The sequence below is a fragment of the Oryx dammah genome, unplaced genomic scaffold, assembly GCF_014754425.2.
Source record: "Oryx dammah isolate SB20612 unplaced genomic scaffold, SCBI_Odam_1.1 HiC_scaffold_7, whole genome shotgun sequence".
Classification (NCBI taxonomy): Eukaryota; Metazoa; Chordata; class Mammalia; order Artiodactyla; family Bovidae; genus Oryx; species Oryx dammah.
This window is the reverse complement of record NW_024070191.1, coordinates 23065648-23089997: the sequence shown is the minus strand read 5'-3', so window position 1 is coordinate 23089997 and position 24350 is coordinate 23065648. Positions and strand designations below refer to the sequence as shown.

General features: G+C 39.1%; 1 protein-coding gene across 1 annotated transcript in view; it reads right to left on the bottom strand.

The window, feature by feature from the left end:
- The window catches only part of LONRF1 (LON peptidase N-terminal domain and ring finger 1), a 47402-nt gene that overhangs the window by 5775 nt on the left and 17277 nt on the right, over positions 1-24350 (bottom strand). Inside the window, exons 2-10 of the mRNA XM_040243185.1 lie at positions 16662-16780; positions 15295-15417; positions 12147-12296; positions 11373-11613; positions 11181-11277; positions 9183-9297; positions 6179-6300; positions 3023-3181; positions 2747-2909 (exon numbers count right to left, since the gene is read on the bottom strand). Coding sequence (XP_040099119.1) covers positions 2747-2909; positions 3023-3181; positions 6179-6300; positions 9183-9297; positions 11181-11277; positions 11373-11613; positions 12147-12296; positions 15295-15417; positions 16662-16780 — 1289 coding nt within the window. The remainder of the gene's footprint in view (positions 1-2746; positions 2910-3022; positions 3182-6178; positions 6301-9182; positions 9298-11180; positions 11278-11372; positions 11614-12146; positions 12297-15294; positions 15418-16661; positions 16781-24350) is intronic.

Genomic DNA, 24350 nt, shown 5'->3' with positions numbered 1-24350 from the left:
CAAGGCAACAGAAATAAAAACAAAAAGATGCTCATCACTGCTAATTATTAGAGAAATGCAGATCAAAACTACAATGAGGTACCACCTCACACTGGCCAGAATGGCCATCATTAAAAGTCTACAAAGAACAAATGCCAGAGAAGGTATAGAGAAAAGGGAACCCTCCTTCATTACTGGTGGGAACGTAAGTTGGAACAGCTACTATGGCAAACTACTAAAGACAGAATTACCGTATGATCCAGCAATCCTACTTCTGGGCATACATCCTGATAAAACTATAATTCAAAAACATACATGCACCCCTGTGTTCACAGCAGCACTGTCCACAGTAGCCAAGACATGGAAACAATGAATGCATAAAGATGTGGGACACACTGCTAATGTGTAACCAACAAGGTCTTACTGTATGCACAGGGAAATCTCAATATAATGTGGCAGCCTAAAATGGGAAGGGAGTTTGGGGGGAAATGGGTATATATAGCTATGGCTGATTCCCACTGCTGTCCACTTGAAACTATCACAATATTGTTAATTGGCTATACTCCAGTATAAAATAAAAAGTTTAAAAAAAAAAGATGTGGTACATACATACCATATTACTCAGGCATAAAAAACTTAAAAATGCCATTTGTAGCAACATGGTTGCAGCTACAGTGAAGTAAGGCAGAAAGAGAAAGACAAATACCATGTGATACCACTTACATGTGGAATTCAAAATTTGACACGAACCTATGGAACAGAACCATGGATAGAGAGGATACACTGGTCGTTGCCAGTGAGAGGGGATTGGTGGAGGGATGAGGCAGGGGTTAGCAGATGTAAACTTTTATATATAGAATGGATGAACAAGGTCCTACTATACAGCACAGAGAACTATGCTCAATATTCTATAATAAATGAAAATGGAAAATATTTACATTTTAAAATATTTTATGTATAAATGAATCACTTCACTGTTCAGCAGAAATTAACACAACACTGTAAATCTACTATACTTCAATTTTTTAAATCTTGATTAAAAAAATAAACATGTTACTTGTTAAAACTACTACAAAAGAAAAAAGTATCTAGTTTCCAGCCTTATAAAATTCAAGGGACCAAACCATGAACTTTGGTAAACAAGGAATGATAAAAATCATGAGTCTTGGTTAGAAAAAGGAGCTAAAAAGCTGGCAGAAGTTTTAAAGTTATGGAATTTCCTTGCAATAACAGAATCTAAAATGTTATTGAAAGACAGAAAACAGAATTACAACACCAAGGGAAAAAACAGCCTTGATATAAAAAACAAATTTGAGACAGTTTCCCAGAATAAACAAGAAATCATTACACAGATGAGGCACTAAGATGAAGAAAAATTTAGACATTCCTAAAACTACAACATAGAGAATTCAATTCTAAACATCAAATCCCTAATACTTTCAATATTCTATCATACTGTCATATTTATATGTCATATACATATATAGTCAAGGAATTTTGTCAGCAAATCCAATATATGGAGATGTAAATTTACACAAAACTAAGTTTACTAGTTTTACAAAAAATATCACCTTTAGGAAATGAGTCCATTAATCAAATATGCTAAGACACAGACTATATCAATCAACTCAAAATTCCAACTCAATACTTCTAGCTCACTGCACAAAGTTTTCCCATAGCATCTTTATAATAAAATAGGATAGGCGGTAGCAGATTTAATGAAGTTCATCAGCAGAGAAGCTTATCAAGACTGCAGTGATAAAACACAGCATGTGAAGCCAGAGAGCTGGCTTTAAATTATTATCGTCTTGGCAAATTATTACTGATTAAAACTCCTGAATCCTACTTTCCTTACCTGCTATCTGACTTTTGAAAATTCAGTGAGCTACTGTTTGTAGAAATGACCAAAGCTAACACTCAGTAAATGCTGCTTGGGATGATCAAGCAGATCAATGAACAAGTGATAATACAAGATTTTCTCATTTTCTAATGCCCTTCCAAACAAAACTGCCTTTAATTTGATATTTATAGTATCTCAAATCATTTTTCTGGCACCTAAACTAACTGCAGATGCTAAAGCAGGTACTAGAAATGTTAAAAGGGTAGCATTAACCCTATTCAAGAAACTTATCACACTAACCATCCCTAGGTAAGATATCACCTATAATTATACTGACAGTGCTGTATCTGTGATGCTCTAGAGTTTGTGTGTATGTTATCACTGAGGTTATCTTAGGCATATCTTAATACAGAGAACCATTCAAGGATTTCATGTTTACTTTTACACCAAAGTTCAATCTACTGCTGACTGTATCAGCTTTGACTACTAATTAATTTAAAAGGGCAGGACTTAGCAGGTTTCATAACTTAGGTTGGACGTTCAACACCCTGCTTTTGTTAAGTAACTGCCATGCAGCCACACATGTGACTACATTCTAGGCACGGTGATGGTGGTGAAGGCAGTAGAAATGAACAAAGTCTAGGTTGTGCTCTCCCAAGGTCTCTTGGAACTCACAGTAATTAAGAGCAAGATGATATAAAGGTCCACCTGAAACTGTCACAACATGGTTCATCAGCTCTCCTCCATCATAAAATAAAAATTTCCAAAAAAAAATGAGAAGAAGGTAATGGAGCTAATTTGCTTTAGTATTGATGAGGGTCTCTGACAGGAAGAACTGGTTAATGTGCCTAGAAAACTGCAGCTTTCACGCCTGTACAATGCCTAGGACAGAGTATACCAATGCTGAAAAAGGGTAGCTTTTAATACCTTAATATCTTCCAGGTATTCAATGTCTGCAGTGCAATATCCATCTTTCATTCCTCTTTTTAACACCCTAAACCGCTTTCCTCCAACAGTATCAACCACAGACCGTCCATCAGGCAAGAAATGTACATTTCTAATTTGTAACATACAACCATAATCTGCAAAACTAGAAGAAAAACTCCAGTTAGTACCAAAAGTTCAAGCCACAGACATGCACATTCTCAGCAATATTCACAGAAAATTCAAGAATCAATAAAAACATTTAGACAAAAAGCATACCTATTCTGTGTATCACTGACGCACATCCCAAACTGTTTAGTTCCAGTCTGTATACTTCTTCGAATCATCAATCTGTATCTTGGCTCAAATACATGAAGAGGGCAAGGCACAGTGGGATAGGCCATAGTGCAAACAAATATTGGAACATTCTTGGTCAAGCTGAAGAAGAAAAAAATTGATTATATAATCAGAAGATACAACAAAAATGAGTGAAACTTTCAATAAATACTAGAAAACAAAATGTACTCTAAAATCAGGTAATTTTCATTCTTGGCAGGAATAAGAATCAACATCCCCTTCATTTAAGCTCATGTTGATACAATATTAATCCTAAAACTGTCTGCAATCCTCTTACAAGTAAATTCAAATTTACAAAGTTGTCATATAGAACTATGTACTTTTATGAAAAAGCAATTGATTGTAACTATTTTATATTAAAAATGTTTAAAATACTTATAACATGACAGTTATTATCTTCTATCCATAAAACACTCTTACTCTTAGACAATAATAAGTGAGCTCCTGCAAAGGACAAAAAACATTTAAAAAACTTTGTAGTCACTAAAATATTTCTTCACTAACAAAAGTAGGTAATTCAATGGCATACAATTTTTTCCAGATAATTAAAGTGATACAGTTTCATTCCCAGATTGGCAGGAAATATGAAGGATAAAGGCAGCGCTCAATTTCTCATTAATCTAAAGAAACCCTTTGGCAAGGGTAGGGGAAAAAACTGGCAGTTGACAGGGGCAGTTTGAAATAGTACAACCATACCGAAGAAGAATTTGGCTATATACATCAAAAATTTTTTAAAATAGTCATATCATTTGAATCAACAGGTGTACTTTTTTCTGCAAGTATTGTAAAAATGTTCAAAGTGTATAGTAGCCAACACTTAGAAGCAAAAAGAGACAACCAGTAAAATAAATTATGATGTAACCATAAAATGAGATACTAGACTTTAGATTAATGAGAAAAGGAAGGTATTAAATAATAGTAAAATAATCCCATATTTGTTTATAATGTATTTATATATATTAAAATTAGGAAGGATATATGCCAAAATGCCAGTGGTGATCACCTTTCAGTTACAAATTATGGCTGTAACTCCCCGCCCACCCCACCCCCACAACTAATATTTTCTGCTCTTTCTTCAAAAAGACCACAATGTGAAGTCTATATGTAATACATGTTTAACATACAAGTCCTAATTGCTCTACTTTTAAAACTGTGTCTTTTACCATCACTATTACTCCTTGGAAGAAAAGTTATGACCAACCTAGATAGTATATTCAAAAGCAGAGACATTACTTTGCCGACTAAGGTCCGTCTAGTCAAGGCTATGGTTTTTCCTGTGGTCATGTATGGATGTGAGAGTTGGACTGTGAAGAAGGCTGAGCGCCAAAGAATTGATGCTTTTGAACTGTGGTGTTGGAGAAGACTCTTGAGAGTCCCTTGGACTGCAAGGAGATCCAACCAGTCCATTCTGAAGGAGATCAGCCCTGGGATTTCTTTGCAAGGAATGATGCTGAAGCTGAAGCTCCAGTACTTTGGTAACCTCATGTGAAGAGTTGACTCATTGGAAGACTCTGATGCTGGGAGGGATTGGGGCAGGAGGAGAAGGGGGGTACGACCGAGGATGAGATGGCTGGAATGCATCACGGACTCGATGGACGTGAGTCTGAGTGAACTCCGGGAGATGGTGATGGACAGGGAGGGCTGGCGTGCTGCGATTCATGGGGTTGCAGAGTCGGACACGAGTGAGTGACTGAACTAAACTGAAGCACTCTTATGAACATAAAAACCGGGGTGCGGGGACACAACCCAGTACATCTTTTAATTAGCAAAACTTATTAAGTACCAGAGAATGAGCTACCCTTAAGACACTAGCCCAGTTAGTACACAGCAAGATTCCCAAGGCTTCTCTCCATCACATGCAGCTTCCCTTGCATCACTACTGTCATTCATGAATTCCAGTCTGTGTGTGTATGTGTGTTGGGGGGGGAGGGTGCGGTCTGGTCCTGTCATTGTGTTTAAGTATTTTAAAAATAAATCTGAAGCTTTCTTGTATCCAGCTTTTTGCAGTGTTGGTCCAAAAGGTCTATAATCCACACATTAGAATATTTTCTATCACAAAGTCACAATAAAATATCAGTTCCATGAGAAGACAAACCACTGTCAACTTCTATAAAGAAAAGATAGAAACCTTTCTTCTATTGAAGGCCACTGACCCAATGACAACATTTGGTGGACACATACTAAAAACAAAAAGTCTGTAAAGCACAGTTATTTTTTTCTTAGTGAGAAATAGAAAATGTTTTAATTTAAATTTATATTAAAAAAAAACTAGAAATAGCATGTAAAAATTACAATTTTGGTCTTCAGTGTCCAGTTAAAGTGGAAACAAAGAAGAGTTAAGAAATTAGAAACCCAGTAAAGAAACTTGGAGACTGCAGAAAATGGTGAAAGAGGTCAAGTCATGGAGGGAAGAGAAAAGAAGAAAAGTGTGAGAAACCAACACACAGAGCAACAAAACCAGGTCCAAATTACCCAGCCCTGATTAGCTTTCTATGTGCTCTCAGTAGTACCCTGCACCACTGAATCCCAAAGGTACCACCAGGTTTTTCACCTTCCTGATACTAAGTCAATTATGCGAACAGTCAGTATCTTCATTGAGATTTTAGCCCCTAAAGTCATCCCTTCCAATTTCAGTCTCAGGTCTCAAGGTCCCACCCCCTTGCCAACCTCTGATTGGCTACTCCCCCTGCCAATCCAGGCCACTTACCCTCTACTTCCTCCTCTGGGCGGGGACTGATAGTTGAGGGCGGCAGTTCCCAGCAACCACTGCCACCAGCCTGATGTCCCTGGAGGAACACACCCCGCCCTCGGCCGCCCCCCAGCTAAAAGACTGCTTCAGTGTGGAGAGCTGTCAGGAAGTCACTCCCAACAGAACATCTGGAAGTTACCAAATAAACCTGAAAACTTCTGAATGTTGAAGACTGGGGAAATTAACCAATATTTGTTTACGATATGCCTTTGACTAGACTGGGTTGAACTACAGACAGAACCCAGCTGGCTGTGTGGAGGCTTCTCCTCATTATTTCAAAGGGTAGTAGTTTGATTTGATTATGTTAATTTGTATGAGAAGAAACTTACTGTGAGAGTTCAGCAGTTTCTTCATCATATATTTTTTTTCTCTCAGACAGCTCATCAGGCAGATACTTCACTATTAAATCTTCCAACAGCTGTGTGACACAGTACCTCCTATCTGCTAGATACTGAAAGACAATATTATTTTACATTCCAGCACTTTTTTCCCCCTACAGTACAAAACAGGTAAAACAGTTTAACTCATATAGTAAAGCCTTTATTACATATTTACACAGTCAGTTCTGAGTTCATTAGGAAAAGCAGGGAACAATACAATGGATGACACTAAACTGGAAAACCTGCTTGAAGCTTAGCTCAAGAGCCTTCAAGGTAAGTCTGCAACCTGAAACAAGTTCTGTATGTAAGACGACCCCTGTCTTGCTAGGATCACACACAATTAACAGCAGTCAGCCCTGCTCCTGCTGTCTCCCACACCAAAGGTAAGTTCCTTCTGACAGTTCACGTGTATCTGAAACTAGCATTTTAATTGAGAAACAAAAATAAGGAATAAAGAAAATAATGCATTTGCCTTATTTAAGAAAAGGAAAGTTGCTCCCTTTTTTTGTTCCAGACAACTTCTTTCAGATTTTTCTTCTGCTGTCATCCCACTGTGACTATTGATGCCCTTATCTTATCAAGAGGCTTTTCCTACGTGAGTCACCCTCTGGGTAAGATGGTTTGTGTCACTCCCATAATACTCTGAATGCTGCCACCCTGATACATTTTTGTGTTACTCTTTCTTCCAACTGCCAAAAGCCATCTGACTATCCTTCAAGGTCTGGCTGCAATTTTACCTTTTGCATAAAGTGTTCCTTAATTATTTTTCTGTCTCCTAGGAACAACCTTTAATGTATAGAAGGCAGCTACCATACCCTGCACTATATTAGCTGGACAGGGATATATTGTATCTCTCTAACTAAACTAAGAACTGCATAGAGCCAGGAACCAGTTCAGAGTGTGTACACAGAATTCTGAACAAAATATATGTATGTGTGTGTGTGTGTATATATATGTCCAATACCAATTTGCTTAATAAAATAATGAGGGAAACTCTTGTGAGACAACCACAAGAGAAACCAGCTTTTCCTCTAGATCCAGCAAAAATAAGGGTTTTGTCAGTATCTAATGAAGTACAGAGTAGAAAATATGAATGGTGGGCAAATGGCTTACACTTGTGGTTTTTAAACTTCAGCATGAATCGTGGCTTGTTAAAAGTGCAGACTGCTAAGCCCTCACCAGGTTCTGATTTAGTGGCTCTGGGGAAGGGTCTACGAATCCGTATTTCTTAACAAGTTTCCAGGGGATATAGATGCTGCTGGTCGGGTGAACATACCTTGAGAACAACTGGGCTATTGACTGGACAGATGTACTCTTGAGCAGATAGTATACACATATATAGGTAACTTAAGAGTTTATTATAAAATTAATCAAATTAGAGATATAAAAGCAATTTCAAAGTAATAAAGACGTTTTAAAACTTAAGATTCATGTATTAAATTTGGGAAATATGGCTTCTCTTCCATTACTGGTAAGAATCTAAATTTGTACATTACTTGAGACCTAGGCAATCTGGCAACTGGTTTTAAGAGTCTTAAAATATATGGCCTTTGATCCAGTAATTCTCCCAGGAATTTATCCTAAGGAAAGAGTCAAAGACACTGACCATAGTATACTTTAAAAAAAAAAAAAAAAGAACAACTTAAATGCTCCCAAACAGAAAAATGTTGTATCATTGGACTAGTATGCTGCTATGAAAATCACATCTTTGAAATGCATTCAGATGAAAAAATGAGCAAAGTAAGTAGGAAGAGCAGAAAACTAGAGCATACCCATTTTATCTATGTAAACGTATATTTAGACTTTACCAATTATACATGGTGTCTTCAAGTCAGGACAAAGGATAAAGTTATTTTTAAACAGTATGTTAGTTAAGTTTTTAAATAACATCCTTACTTTGTTTTCCTTAGAACTTAAGACATTTAAGAGTTGAAAATGTAAAACTCTTTAAGAATAAAGATTTATTTTAGGTTTCTCAACTTTGTAAACATTCTGTTTTGTGTTCTATTACATATAGGGTTGCTGTGTTGTATGAAATGTAACAATACATATATGCTATATGATATCCGTACAGAGCTATGCTTTCTACATAGGGAATAACTATTTTTAATAGCAAAATGGTTTTCATCAAATTTCTACATCGTATTTGCAAGACACTTTTTTTCTTAAAAGCTAGAGACAGAATCACTCTCCTGGATCAATGCTACCACTGCAACAAGAATTCTAGGGCTCTGGCCTCACCTTTGAGGACATCAAGCAGGACTGAAGAGGGTACTGCCCTCCCACTGGTTACAGAAGAGACCCACCTGAGATCCAGCTGTTTTCTTAACGCAGGTGATCAGTGCAGACCATCTGTCAGGCAAGGAGGGGTGTGGAAAGCTGTGCCTCCCTCTCCTTGCCAGGCTACCACTTTCTAGAACTGCGCTGTCCCATGTGGGAGCCACGACTCACATGTGCCTACTTAAATGTAAATTAATTAAAAGTACAGTCCCTCCCACACATGTAGCCAATAGCTACCATGTTGGACAGCATAGATACAGGGCATTTCCATCAATGTAGCAAGTCCTACTGGACAGTCGGTCCAGGTGTTAAGGGGATTGACTAAGGCCTGAAATCCAACCTAAAAATGGGGGTGAGCAGCAGGGCAGTTGAGATTCCCCAATACTGTCATTAAAATCAACATATTCCTGACCAGGTACTTGATCACACCTCATCTATTTAAAAAATTAAGTATGGGGATTAGGTCTTCAGACTCTGCTTTCTCCCACCCTCTCCAAACTCACTTTCCTCCAATACTAGCAGATGGGTAATGAGACATGCATGATCCCTTTTGGTCAATCAATATGTATAATGTAATTTATTCTGAACCTAATAATCATTATTTCTGTGGCTAAATAGAAATCAAACCATGTTGCTACACATAAGAGCAATAAACAAATACACAAATGCTTACCTCTTTTAAACTTTCCTTGCAAAGAGGACAATATGGTGTGTGATCTAAACAACGCTCAAGACAGTTCTTACAGAATGAATGTCCACAAGGGGTTGTCACTGGCTCAAAAAACAACCTGAAATCAACCAGAATACATGTTAGTTTTCACCATAAGCTGTCCACTGGAAAAACTGAACAAATAATGTAACCGTAACACTAGCTTCTGTTTAGAAGAGGAAGGAGGGTTTGACAGGCACAAGAGGAGGGAAGGACCAGTGGTAAATGCCAGGTACAGCCTCCTGAACTGTTTAAAAGTTCACCATCATCTGGGGTACCCTGCTTGGAGCTGTACAGACTAATATCACCACCACTCACAGGGGCTACTGCAGCCTTGAAATGGGGCTGGTCCAAACTGAGATGGGCAGTACTTCTAAAATACACACCAGACTAGTGCAAGATTAACAATGTAAACTGTTTATCATTACCTATTCATTTGTTTTTGTATACACTCATCACTTTAAAACTGGTTTTCTTATAAAGCTTATAAAAGCCTTACTATATGAAATTCATTCAAAATAATCCACTAAATATCACCATTGAATCCTAAAGAAAACTGATGCTCAAAACCAGATGTGGTACTCAAACAATATGGAAAAACTAATTTTCCCTACATTTTAGTTATTTCCTGAAACAATACTTTTTGGGAGTTCCCAGAAGTATTGTTAGATGTATAGGTACTTCAGAAATCATCGGGGTCTGATCCCCTCACCTCAAGATGAAGCAGCCAAGGGTCAGAATTAAGGGACATGGCTCAGAAATACGTGGTGTGGCCAGTTCCAGGTGCCTGACACACTGTTCCCTTGCCTCCACCACAATTTATATAAATGGAAAATGTTCTTTCCAAATTATCAGTCTTAGAATTACAAGCATTCACATAATGGAAATCCTTATCCAGTGTTACTTAAAAAGGATTTTGGAGTTAAGATACATAAACAAGATAGAATCACATACACACAATACATCATTGTATTCTTACCCAAATCTAAAACCATGGAGTCTCAGTAATAACATGTATAGCTTTTATAGTACAATTCCTCAGATACTTTCTATATTTTAGTCATTTGATTCTTATAAAACTTAAATATAGCATGGTGGTAAACAATCTGCCTGCCAGTGCAGGAGACGTAAGAGATGTGGGTTCAATCCCTGGGTTGGGAAGATGCCCTGTAGAAGGAAATGGAAACCCCCTGCAGTATTCTCGCCTGGAGAACTCCATGGCCAGAGGAACCTGGTGGGCTACAGTCCACAGGATTGCAGAGTCAGACACAACTGAGAGGCTGAGCACTTGTGCATGTGCACACACACACAAATCCTGACACCACCTTCCAAGTGAAAAGTCAAAGTTAGCTGCTCAGTCATGGTAAAGAAAGGGAATAGGCCCACCAGGGAAGCCCCTTCTAAGTAAGGAAAAGCTAAATAAGGTTCAGAGATTATATTATTTGCCCAAGATGTGAAAGGAAAACCGAGGACTAAAATTCTTATCTTTTAGTTTTTAATTCACTACTCTGTTACTTCACACTGCTTATTCTTAGAGTTCAGTTCAGTCGCTCAGTCGTGTCCGACTCTTTGCAACCCCGTGGACTGCAGCACACCAGGCTTCCCTGTCCATCACCAACTCCCAGAGTTTACTCAAACTCATGTCCATCGAGTCGGTGATGCCATCCAACCATCTTGTCCTCTGTCGTCCCCTTCTCCTCCTGCCTTCAATCTTTCCCAGCATCAGAGTCTTTTCCAAGGAGTCAGTTCTTCGCGTCAGGTGGCCAAAGTATTGGAGTTTCAGCTTCCGCATCAGTCCTTCCAATGAATATTCAGGACTGATTTCCTTTAGGTTAGACTGGTTTGATCTCCTTGCAGTCCAAGAAAGTCCAGTTCTTACAGAGTAGATTACCTTTATCTACTCTGTACTTATTTATTTACATTAATATAAAATATTCATCTCATAAAATTTGACAAACTTACCTCATGCAGAGAGAACACTCAAAATCCGAGACATCTATTAATTCTTCTGGGACATCACCGTAAGTTAATGAAAATGTACAGACTTCAGTGGGAATTTCTATTAAAGAGATGGGGTTATTTTTTTTAGGAAAAAATTTGGAAGCCATTCTGAATAAATCAATGTGTTTTCTGTAAGTGTAGTGAAATTTTTACCTCCCTGTCTTTTCAGCTTATTTCTTCCATCTTCATTTACAATCACATCCTGGTCTAAAAGAGACAACTTTCTTTTCAGCAGAACACCTTTCTCTTGAATGCAAAGTGAGGGTTCTGAGGACACTCTTTTTAAACAGTCCTCTCTGGCAGGCATGTCTGTTGAATTTATAGCCTGTGCTGACCGAGCACGGTTTAGGCTTCCTTTGACAGGCTCTGAGGTGACCTCTGCTACTTCTTCATTCTACAAAAAAATGCAACAAATAAGGGTCACTGACTGTATGTTTTTACTGCCCTTATTGCTCTCGCCAAGAACCAAACTGAAATGAAACTGTGATGTCTTGAAAGGTTTATTTTATTGTTCATTTAAAACAAAACCAACTTTTAATTCTAAAACCCTGGCAAGTAAAGGATTTTGCCAGTACTTAGAGAGCCCTGGACATCAAGCTGACTTCTATCATAATGAGGTTTAAGTAGTTATGCTAATATAGTTGTCTCTACTATAAGGAAATTAAGATAAATACAATGTTCTGGTTTTTTCCAAGAGACAAACATTTCTGACATTCAGGTGATGTAACATTGTGATTAATGAGTAGATATGTCACATAAAAGTTTTTAGTGTAAAATAAAAGGTCACAGATGGAATCCTATTAAGATAAGCCTTACTAAGTTAGTACCTACATAGATTTTAGTATTAATATTTGAAACTAGGAAAGTGAAGATCTTGTCAAGAAAATGGATACACTAAGCCTATGACCGTCTCTTCTCACCCCTTACCTGCTCTGGGCTCAGCTCACTGGCAGAGTGAGACTCTTCCATCACTGAAGGAAAATTGAAAGGTTTGTTTTTAATACATGGTAATGAATTCCAGGAAGAGTCCTTCAGGCCTTCTTTTAAGTTTTCAGGTGACAATAAATCACATAAAATCTGTAAGGAAGGTATCATAAAGAATAATGAAAAATATAAAATATTTTATTAAGGATAATTAAGTTACTTAATATTTAAGAGGGCTTCTCTTGTGGCTCAGCTGGTAAAGAATCTGCCTGCAATGTGGGAATCCCTGGGTTGGGAAGATCCCCTTGGAGAAGGGAAAGGCTATCCACTCCAATATTCTGGCCTAGAGAATTCCATGGACTGTATAGTTCATGGGGTCTCAAGAGTTGGACACGACTAAGTAACTTTCACTCACCTCACTCATTCAATATTTAAGAATTTCTGGAAAATTTCATATGGAGTATAAACTATAAAAATATCCAATCACTTTGTTGTAGCTTGAAACTAATAATATTGTAAGTCAGCTATACATCAACTACAAAAAAGAAAACTTACAGCTAATATTATTTTTAATGGGCAGGGAAGGAACAGGTTAAGTAAAAAAAAAAAAACAAACAAGGATTTCCATGTTGATTTTAAAAGTCCTGCCAAAACCAAGGTGTGCCTCCAAGGGGGTCAAACCACATCAAAGAAATGGTTCAAAAGGAGGGCTCAGGGGTGATTAGACTGGTGGTCTGAAAAGGTGCCCAAGGTAAAGGTTGACATGTATATATAATATATAAGGTCTGTAGAAAGAAGAGATCTTGCAGAGAAATGGAAACTATTTACCTCTGACCATCAGCAAGTCCCATCCTGTCAATATAGTTAATGGTTCATCCCAATGTATATTCTAAGGCTGAACTTAGACTGTTTATGTGAACTTGGACCTTTAACCACAGAACTAAAATTCCATGTGTTTACAGTGAATCTAGCTTTTCCCTGAACCAGTGACCTGTATGGTCAGTCACCACCCCCGGCATTATCGGGGGCACCCCATGGCAGCCGGCCCAAACGGAGGCAGCTGCAGTATCTAAACTCTGGGTGCTTCTCTCAGGAACACCTCAAACTCTCCAACAAGGGGATTACAACAGAAGAACAGACTGGCTACAAGGAAATGAGAGGGATTCAAATTTGTTTGCTTGTCAAATAAGCTGTGTGTATATGTACAGCATATACACATTTCTTAAAGTCTCAATTTGGTAGTTTGGTTTTTCAGCTGTTATATCTCTCAAGGCACAAAGTCAGAATTTTCCACAAATCTTTATAATGTAAATAAAAAGGAAATATACATGGTATTAATGGAAGTGTGTGTACCTGTAGGTGCTCAAGCAATAAACCATTTAATGAACAATCACTAAAGAATTTGGATATGTTTTTACATTTCCCCTGATCAAAAAAAAAAAAAGATATTAAACATACCCCCACCCTAGAAGACAGTTACTTGACTCCTAGGTATTTACTGAAGAGAGATAAAAAGGTATGTCCACAAAATGACTTGTAAAAGAATGTTCGTGGCATCAATTAGAAACAATCCAAATGAAAATCATCACTAACTGTATTTATCACAAACTGTGATGTGTTCATACCACAGGATACTTGGTGAACAATAAAAAAGAAAAAAAATTACTAGATTTGTCTCAAAAACATGTTGAGCGAAAAAAGAGTATATACAGTGTATGTGAAGGTCCAGAACAGGCAGAACTAGTCTGTGGCGCTGAGGTCTGAGCAGTAGCTCTCTCTGGAAGCACAGAAAGAGGGGATCTGTTGCAGAGGAGATGAGGGAGCTTTCCAGGGTGATCTGAAATAGTCTGTATCTTGACTGAGGTGTTGTTACATGTGTATAATTTCTCAAAACTCACTGAACTATAAAATGCCTTTTATTATATGTAAATTATACCACAATTTACCCCCAAAAAAGAAAAAATATTTCAGGGCAGTAGGTATTTTGCATTCACCTGACCTTATTAACCAACAAATAATTACAGGAAAGTAAGGATACCCAGCAGCACGGAAAATGCAAAATTATAAGCCCTTATAAAGTCTGCAGTCTCACCAGGGAGATCACTTTAGCAAAGAGAGCACAGTTAAGAATACACACAACAGTAAACCATCTTTTGTTACATCAGTGGCTGGAGCATGTATGCAAACAAACCTCATGGAGGATGTTGGCTTATTCATAAAGCATTTGGAATGCAAGAAAAATCCCAAAGTTCTCTTACTTTAAGGTACGTAAGAATCTCCTGAGGTGCTTGTTAAATTATACTCTAATTCCAGAGATTCTAATTCCAAAGGTCTGTGGTGGGAGCCAGGAAATCTTTGTGTTTACCATGCACCCGAGATGACTCTGACAAAAAGCCACGTTCTGAGCAACACTACAATGCAATAAACGCTGTGGCCTCTTTGGGGGGCTCTGAAGGGAACAACATGACTGGGCACTGAAATTGTATTAGGATGGATTTTCCCAAAACATTTTTCAGACACTCTACTCTTCCCAGATGTTCTGTAAGTCTGGCAAAAGCTGCATGCTGTTGTCATGCTAGCAAAGCAAACACTCTTGAGAAGGGCTGAAGAAATCTGTTTGATTGGTTTAACCCAGTGTTTCCCAGAGTCATTTGATCAGAGAACTCCTTTTCCTTTTAATTAACACCTACCACTGAACAAACTCTGGAAAGTGATGTTTGGAGTACTGAGAAAATTAAGGCAAAATAAATTGAGCGGGGCAGTACTATTGGCAACCATGGAAAGCAAGCAAAGTTGAGACCTGAAATGAAAGGCAAAGGAAGCCAATAAAAATTCCTGAGCAGGAACATCATGACAACAATGTTTAATTAAGAATGACTGGTCTGGCTCCCATGGAACAGACTATTAGAGAACATCTAAATTTAACTAGGCGAAAGTAATGCATTTAACTCTCTCTGAAATGTTCTGATTTGGGTAAGAACTCAATATGCTAATAAGTATACTGAACCTGAAAACCCCTTGTCAAACTGCTACTAAATCTGACTTATGGCCACCCCTTATGTCCTTACCCCAAAAGTCTAACGGGCATTTGTAAAAAGACCTGTGTTGTCGGGAAACTGGCTGGAAGTGTTAGAGTTGTTAAACGGATTACCTTTTCTACTTCTAGCTTTGCAGGTGCGAAATCTTCATCAAGCGCTAAGCACTGAAGAAACAGTTGTAAGGCATCACCTAAAAAACCAGCATCGTGGAGGACTTTTCCTTTCCTGAAGTAGACCTTCAATAAAAGCACACATACCCAACTTTTATGGATGGAATTGTTTTTTGAAACATCAATATCACGTAAGGTTAAAAATAAAAGTTCTGCTTGGAAATGTTCATTTTGAAACTCTGAATGACTCTCAGGAGCCCAAAGCATTTTATAGGCACATTTACACCCTACCCAGGATAGGCACCTATGATTATGAGGTCCAGAAAATGACTCCAAAGCCACATTTCTAATTATATCCCACCAAGGGTAAGTCCAGAGGATTCTTTCCTGTTTAATGGTTTTAAGAGCTTCCCTGGTGGCTTAGTTGGCAAAAGAGTTCTGCAACACAGAAGACCTGGGTTCGATCCTTGGGTTGGGAAGATCCCCTGGAGGAGGGCATGGCAACCCACTCCAGTATTCTTGCCTGGAGAATCCCACGGACAGAGGAGCCTGGTGGGCTACAACCCATGGGGTCTCGCAAGAGTCAGACATGACTTAGCAACTAAACCACTGCCGCCACCAAAGCTGTCTGTACAAATCATTTTCCCTCGTATTCTTAACACTGATTTGACTTGTACCAACTGGTCATGTCATCATGAGATTCTGAATCACTGTCTTTATTAATTTATAAATTTTAGAGCATCCTTAATATATAGTCCTCAAAGGCATAGCTTTGAATGCAGAAAAAAGTCACATTAAAAGATGACTTTTAACTTAAATAACATTTATGGGAGATGGACTGATTTGCCTTGATAGTATTGGTAAAAAGGAGAATTCGTAAACCGATTATATAATATATACATGCTGCAAATCTTTTTTCAAAAGAGCATGGGCAAGGCCCCCATCTATCATATTGAACGACTGCCTCATCACCCAGTTCAGATCACAATGCCTCAGTCAACTGTTCAGCCACAGAACCTCTTCTCTCTCCTTTAACAAACCTCCTCCACTGACAACTTCTTTGGGTCCATCTCTACAATAGGGCCAGGTGTATGTCTTTGAGGAAATGCTGTATATTAAACTCTTTTTTTTTTCCTGTGCCTCGAAGTCAAGTTGTTCTCTAGTTAGGAAACAAACGTTTCTTATAGTCTAAAAAACTGTCAGATGATATTCATCCACTCAAAATATTGACCTTAGACTTCTAGAACTATTCCATATATTTTTAAAAAATCGCCCAATCCATTTCGTTGTGACTTACAATCATAATTGAAATGCATATTCCCTACAGTTGAAATTCTTAAATGCATGCAAATGTAAAACAGTAATTTTACCTCAGGCCAATTTGGCAGCTGAAAGAGAACTGCATTTAAATCTTCTATGGCTGCTTTAAACTCTTGGAGACCAGCATAGGATTCAGCTCTGTAGATTTTCAGAGTCAAGTCGCTGGGCTCTGAAATCAATGTTATGAAGGTTTGATTATCTTTAAAAGATTACTGTATAATCCACAGAAACATCATTGACTCAGCGATTCTAGCCAATAACCACTGATGCAAAGGCAGTGAGCCAAGCACAGTACAGGTGCAACCCACTGGCATACCGACATTTCTCTAAGTTATAGCAAATCCTTATGGTTAGATTATTTTAGTGGAGGAAACTGACTTTAAAAAAAAAAACTGAAAATATTTTGATAATATGATCACCCCTAAGAAACTGAATGTTTTCCTAACATAGGCAAAGATTTAGAAGATGTATCTTAGATGTTTAGAAGATTTGTCTTTTTTGTGGTAAATCTTTTTTTATATCTGATTTTGAAATCTTTATAAATGACTACCTGTGTTAACTACTGCACCCGGAATTCCCATAGTTACAAAGACTGACCGAGGCACGATCTTATGAGAGGACACGGTGTCCTGTTTCTGGAGGAAATGGGTTGACAAGAGTCAGGTTTCTTAAGAGGGAAATTTTTTAAATTCCTGCCATTAATAAGAACGGGATTGGATGGCCCCAGAATGATTTAATTTCAAATATTTGAGGGTAAAAAGCTTTAGGTGATAATTTCACTATGCTCTCTGTCTCTACTTGAGAAACCGAACTAGCATCCAAAGGCACTAAAAACTTCAGACGCTTAGCTGGTTCATTGATGGTACTATAATCAATTCCTACAGGTCACGTGGAATCTAGGAAGATGGTACAGATGAGCCTATTTCCTACAGACTCCAACGCAGAGAATGGACACATGGGCGGCCAAAGGGAGGGTGGGAGTGGGACAAACTGAGAGGTCAGGATGGACATATATACAATGCCACGCGTGAAACTGCGTGTGGGAACCTGCGGAGCGGCGCAGGGAACTCAGCTCAGTGCCCTATAATGGCCTGAGGGCTGGAGGCAGGCCCAAGAAGGAAAGGATTTTGTATTCTTATAGCTGCTTCACCTCTGTGTATAGCAGAAACACAACACTGTAAAGCAATTATATTCCAATAAAAAAAAGGTTAAAAAAAATTACTACAGGCACATGGATTCTGAAAGTGAAGTCTAAGCCAGAAATCAATTTCAGTTATCTACAGATGACATTAACTTGACTCTTCTTTTTAAAGCTATTATTCATCTTTAAAGGCTTCCAAAATGTATGCTTATAAAATACAGCATTCGTTGTGGGAAGGGCATAAAGACCTTACCATCCACCATCCTGGGCAAACAAAACAAAAACTATAATAGAACTCCTTAATAGCTTCCTTTACTCTAGCTTTTAAATGATTGCTTTTTTACAGATAACTCTTGATTTAACAATTAATCAGACAGGCCTTTTGCAGTTGCTGGTACTTGAGAACTCAAACTGTTACCTCAAATTTATACCAATGAAAAAACTTTAAGAATAAAATTAGTATTTCATGAAAATATTCCTTACTTCCTAAGCAGAAAAAGACATGTCTGGGACACTTCATCTTTTGTTTCTTAAAGCAACATAATTGTAAATCATTATCTGAACAAAAACTCATAGAAACTGAAAGCTCCATGTGATTAATCAATCAAGAATGAGGAGTCTCAGCACCAAGCTAGATAGATGCTGGAAGGGTTTCAAAGATGGTACTTTCTCCTTGTCTCTGAGGAGCTTACAGTCACATTAGGAAATCCTGTTTTCTTGTGAAATGGCATCACGTGGTCCTGACTGGACAAGCACAACCAGAGTCCAGGAAACAGGGAACAGCAGGTGCAGCCGGTCCAAGGAGCAGTCACCACAGCAGCGTCCAGCTCCCTGAGCTGGAGAGGATGGGGACCACGTCGGGCACAGCTGGGGTCCTGCCAAGAGCACCCCTGGGACCCGCCTGTGCTCTGGCACCTCCAGAGGGAGGGGCTTCAGTCACAACCAGCAGCCCCCTCCACACTCGGATCCCTTACTGGACTGTTTTTCTTCTCACGTGTTTCCTCTTACAGCACGTCTCCCCCGCCCCACCACGACCCCGGAGGTAGTGCCCACAGGGACCTCGTGAGTACCGTATGCTCTGATCAAGGTCTTTACCGCTCGGCGCTACCCTTCACGCAGCTTCCCCAGGGCAGCGCTGCGGGAAGGGGCTGGGGAGACCTCCATCTTTACAGTGCCAGGTCAGTCCACCACGCTCCTCCCCTGCAAGGGACGCAAACAAGGAGCTCAAGCTACCCAGGCTCCCTGGAAAGCTGGTGTCTACTGGGATGAGAAGCATGGTGGACCCGTGAAGGAGACGACAGGAGGGTCAGATCTTAAAACTCTTGCTCCCCAAATCCTTGTAGGTTCTGTTCTTACTGAGCATTTCACATGCCAATGGAATAGTGATTTTGACTGACTGCTGGGGAGGGGGGAGCCTCATCAGTTGAGTTCAAACTCCCAGAACATTATTAAAGAGATTAGGGCCACCCCACTTGTTTCCTTCAAGTCCTTCCTAATTCAAAAAAAAAAAAACCAATGCATGATTGAGGCCCTGTGTGTCCACTTGTGGGAAAGGCAACTGCGAAAAAAATGCCATCAGCCAGGCTGTGGCATTAACTCAAGTGTTTAAGAGGCAACAGATATTTATGACCTGCTCCGTGCGAGGTCCCGCGGACCCTGGGATGAACTGATCACCCCACTGCACAAGCCACCAGGGAGGGCCCGCCCTTCAGTCCACGGCTGCAGGTATGCAGTGCCTGGCGCATCACAGACTGGGAAATACAAAGGTGTGTCAGGGCCGAGTGTACTGGGCAGGATTTAATTCCTACCTCTTCTTTTTTTCACCCTACCTCCAGCTGCATCAGATTTCCAACAGCCAGGGGTGCTTTTCCTCAGGCTCAGTACACTTCCCACACCTCCAGCACCCCCAAAAGGATATGTGCGCTGTACTGTTAGTAACACTGGCTGTCCAAATCTAACCTTTATCACAGTCAGTTTTACCTCCTCTAGTATTTCCCCAATCCATCCCTGGTCTTTTCCAATCCAACTGCCAAAACAACAAAAGCCAAAATTAAGCTAAGACTATTGTAACAGCTTGCTAACTGCACACCCTGCCTCCAGGTTTATCTATACATACCTCACCATCCACAGATATAGTTATTCAGCACAACATCCAAGTTCCTCCCTGCCTGGGTCCTGCCCATCTCTCCAGCCTTATTTCCCTGCCTCCCAGTGAGTCCCAAGAGGACCTAGCTACTCGGCCCCATGCACGCCTTTTTCTACCTCATGCCTCCTTCCTTTTCACAGAGCTTCCTCCTTGTGAGACTACCCCTACGCAACTCCCCTCTGTCTGAACAACTTTTTCTGATCCGTAAGACTCAGCTCACCAACCTCTTCTCCAAGATGCTTTCCTTTGCATCTACTGCCACTTGGCATTCCAGAAGGATTCAGAGCCTGGAAGCCAGACAGCCTGGCTGCAACTTCTGCTCCCGCACTCACTCACTGTGAACTGGGGCAAATTACCTCCGTACCTCAGTTTCCTCAGCTATAAAATCTGAGTTTTTTTCCACCTATGGTCAACAAAAGAGGCTAGATTATACAGTGGAGAAAAGACCGTCTCTTTAATAAACAGTGCTGGAAAACTGGACAGCTACATGTTAAAAATGAAATCAGAACACCACACATAAAAATAAACTCAAAATGGATTAAAGACCTAAATGTAAAGATTCATAGACAAGCAAAAGCTAAGAGAATTCAGCACCACCAAACCAACTGTACAACGAATGTTAAAGGAATTTCTCTAGGTGGGAAACACAAGAGAAGGAAAAAACCCATGAACATACATATTGATAATTACCTTGAATGTAAATAGATTAAATGCTCCAACCAAAAGACAAGGGCTAGCTGAACAGATACAAACACAAGACCCATATATATGTTGTATACAAGAGACCCACTTTAGACCTAGGGACACATACAGACTGAAAGTAAGGGGATGAAAAAAGATATGCCATGCAAATAGGAATCAAAAGCAATACTCATATCAGATAAAACAGACTTTAAAATAAAGACTGTTACAAGAGATAAGAAAGGACACTACAGAATGATCAAGGGATCAATTCAAGAAGAAGATACAACAATTATAAATACTTATGCATCCAACATAGAAGCACCTCAATATATAAGGTAAGTGCTAACAGCCATAAAAGGGGTAATCGACAGTAACACAATAATGTGGGACTTTAACACCCCACTTACACCAACGGACAGATCATCCAGACAGAAAATAAATATAGAAACACAAACTTTAAATGACACAACAGACCAGATAGATTTAATTGCTATTTACAGGACATTCTGGGGCTTCCCTGGTGGCTCAGACAGTAAAGAATCCACCTGCAGTGTGGGAGACCTGGGTTCGATCCCTGGGTTGGAAAGATGCCCTGAAGGAGGGCATGGCAACCCACTCCAGTTTTCTTGCCTGGAGAATCCACATGGACAGAGAAGCCTGGTGGGCTAAACTCCATGGGGTCGCAAAGAGTCAGACACAACTGTGCAATTAAGCACAGCACAAGACATTCCACCCGAAAGCAGCAGAATACACATTCTTCCCAAGTGCACACAGAACATTCTCCAGGATAGATCACATCTTGGGTCACAGATCAGGACAAAGAAAATTTAAGAAAACTGAAATAGCATCAAGCATCTTTTCCAACCACAATGTTATGAGATTAGAAATCAATTACAGGGAAAAAATGAGAAATTATATCTGACACTGCAAAAGAACTGTAAAAAAAAAAAAAAAACAACTCACAAACACAGAGCCTAAATAGTGTGCTGCCAATAACCGAGAGATCACTAAAGAAATCAAAGAAAAAAGAAATACACAGAAACAAATGACAAGGAAAACACAACGGGGTTTTTCTGGTGGCTCAGTGGTAAAGAATGCACCTGCCAATGCAGGAGACATGAGTTGGATCCCTGCTCTGGGATCCCACATGCCCCGCAGCAACCAAGCCAGTGCACCGCAACTATTGAGCCTGTGCTCGAGCCCGGGAGCCACAACTACTGAAGCCCGTGCATCTAGAGCCTGTGCTCCATACCAAGAGAAGCAGTCACAGTTAGAAGCCTGTGCGCTGCAACTAGAGAGCAGGCCCCACTCGCTGCAACTAGAGAAAAAGCCTGTGCAGCAATGAAGTCCCAGCACAATCAAAAAAAAAAAAAAAAAACCCACGATGATCCACAACTTGTGGGAGGCAGCAAAAACAGTTCAACCAGTTCTAACAATCTCACCTTAAGAAACAAGAAAAATCTCAAACAGTCTAACCTTACATCTAATGCAACCAGAGAAGGAAGGACAAGGAAAACCCAAAGTCAGTAGGAAAGAAATCAAAAAGATCAGAGCAGAAATAAACTGAAAAGAGGAAAATAATAGCAATCAATAAAACTAAATGCTAGTTATTTGAGAAGATAAAACTGATAAACCTTTAGCTTTAGCCAGATTCAAAGAAAAAAAGGGAGAGGACTCAAATAATAAAATTAAATGAAAAATGAGAAATAACATCTGACACCACAGAAATACAATGATCATAACAGACTACTACAACCATCTATATGCCAATAAAATGGGACAACCTGGAAGAAATGGACAAATTCTTAAAAAGATACAACCTTCCAAAACTGAATGAAGAAGAATTTGAAACTATAAACAGACCAATCACAGGTAACGAAATTGAAACTGTAATTAAAAATCTTCCAACAAACAAAGTCCAGGACCAGACGGTTTCACAGACCAATTCTATCATTTATTTAGGGAACTAACACCCATCCTGCTCAAACTCGTCCAAAAAACTGCAGAGGGAATTCATTCCATGAGGCCATAATCACCCTGATAGCAAAACCAGACAAAGATATCACAAAAAAAGAAAATTACAGACCAGTATCACTGATGAACATAAATGCAAAAATCCTCAACAAAATACTAGCAAAGAGAATCCAACAACACATTAATCAAACACCATGATCAAGTGGGATTTATACCATGAATGCAAAGATTCCTCAAAATATACACATCAGTATGATACTTCATATTAGCAAATTAAAGAATAAAAAAAAATATGATCATCTCAATAGATGCAGGAAAAACTTCTGACAAAATTCAACATCCATTTATGACAAAAACTTTCCAGAAAGTGGGCACAGAGGGAACAGACATCAACATAATGAAGGCCATGTACGACAAACCACAGCAAACATCATTCTCAATGGTGAAAACTAAAAGCATTTCCTCTAGAGGAACAAGACAAGAATGTCTGCTTTCACCATTTTTATTCAACATAGTTTTAGAAATCCTAGCCATGGCAATCAGAGAAAAAGAAATAAAGGGAGTAAAACCGGGAAAACAAGTAAAACTGTCACTGTCTGCAAATTCCATCATACGATACATAGAAAACCCTACAGATGCCACTAAAAAAATACTAGAGCTAATCAATGAATTTGGTAAAGCTGCAGGATACAACATTAATGCACAGAAATCTCCTGCATTCCTATACACTAATAACAAAAGATCTGAAAGAGAAATTAAAGGAAACAATCCCACTTACCATTGAAACAGAAAGAATAAAATACCCAGGAATAAACCTACCTATAGAGACAAAAGGCCTGTACTCAGAAAACTATAAAACACTGATTACAAAAGAAATCAAAGATGACACAAACAGATGGAGAAATATACCATGTTCCTGGACTCGAAGAATTAATACTGTGAAAATGATTATACCATCCAAAGCAATCTACAGATTCAATGCAATCCCTACCAAATTCCCAAAGGAATTCTTTACAGATTTAGAACAAAAAAATTTACAATTTGTATGAAAACACAAAAGACTCCAAATAGCCAAAGCAATCCTGAGAAAGGAAAATGGAGAGACATCAAAAGCAGAGACATCATTTTGCTTCAGAGTCAAAGCTATGGTTTTTTGGTAGTTGTGTACCAATACAAGACCTGGACCATAAAAAAAGTCTGAGTGCCAAAGAATTGATGCTTTCAAACTGTGGTGTTGGAGAAGACTCTTGAGAGTCCCTTGTACTGTAAGATCAAATCAGTCAATCCTAAAGGAAAACCAGCTCTCAATATTCACTGGAAGGATTGATGCTGAAGCTCCAATACTTTGGCCACCCGATGCAAACAGCCAACTCACTGGAAAAGACCCTAATGCTGGGAAAGATTGAGGGTAGGAGGAGAAGGCCGTGACAGAGGATGAGATGGTTGAATGGCCTCACTGACTCAATGTACATGAGTTTGAGCAAACACTGGGAGGTAGTGAAGGACAGGGAAGCCTGGTGTGCTACAGTCCATGGGGTCACAAAAAGTTGAGTGAGTGACTAAAAAATAAGAACTAAAAAACAAGAACAACATGCAGCTCAATATCAAAAACATCAGCCCAATCAAAAATGGCTGGAAGACTTAAACAGACATCTTTCCGAAAAGATATACAGATGGGCAAAAGGCACATGAAAAGACACTCAACATCACCAATTATTAGAGAAATGCAAATCAAAACTACAACAAAGCATCAGTTCATACCAGTCAGAATGGCCATCATCAAAAAATCTACAA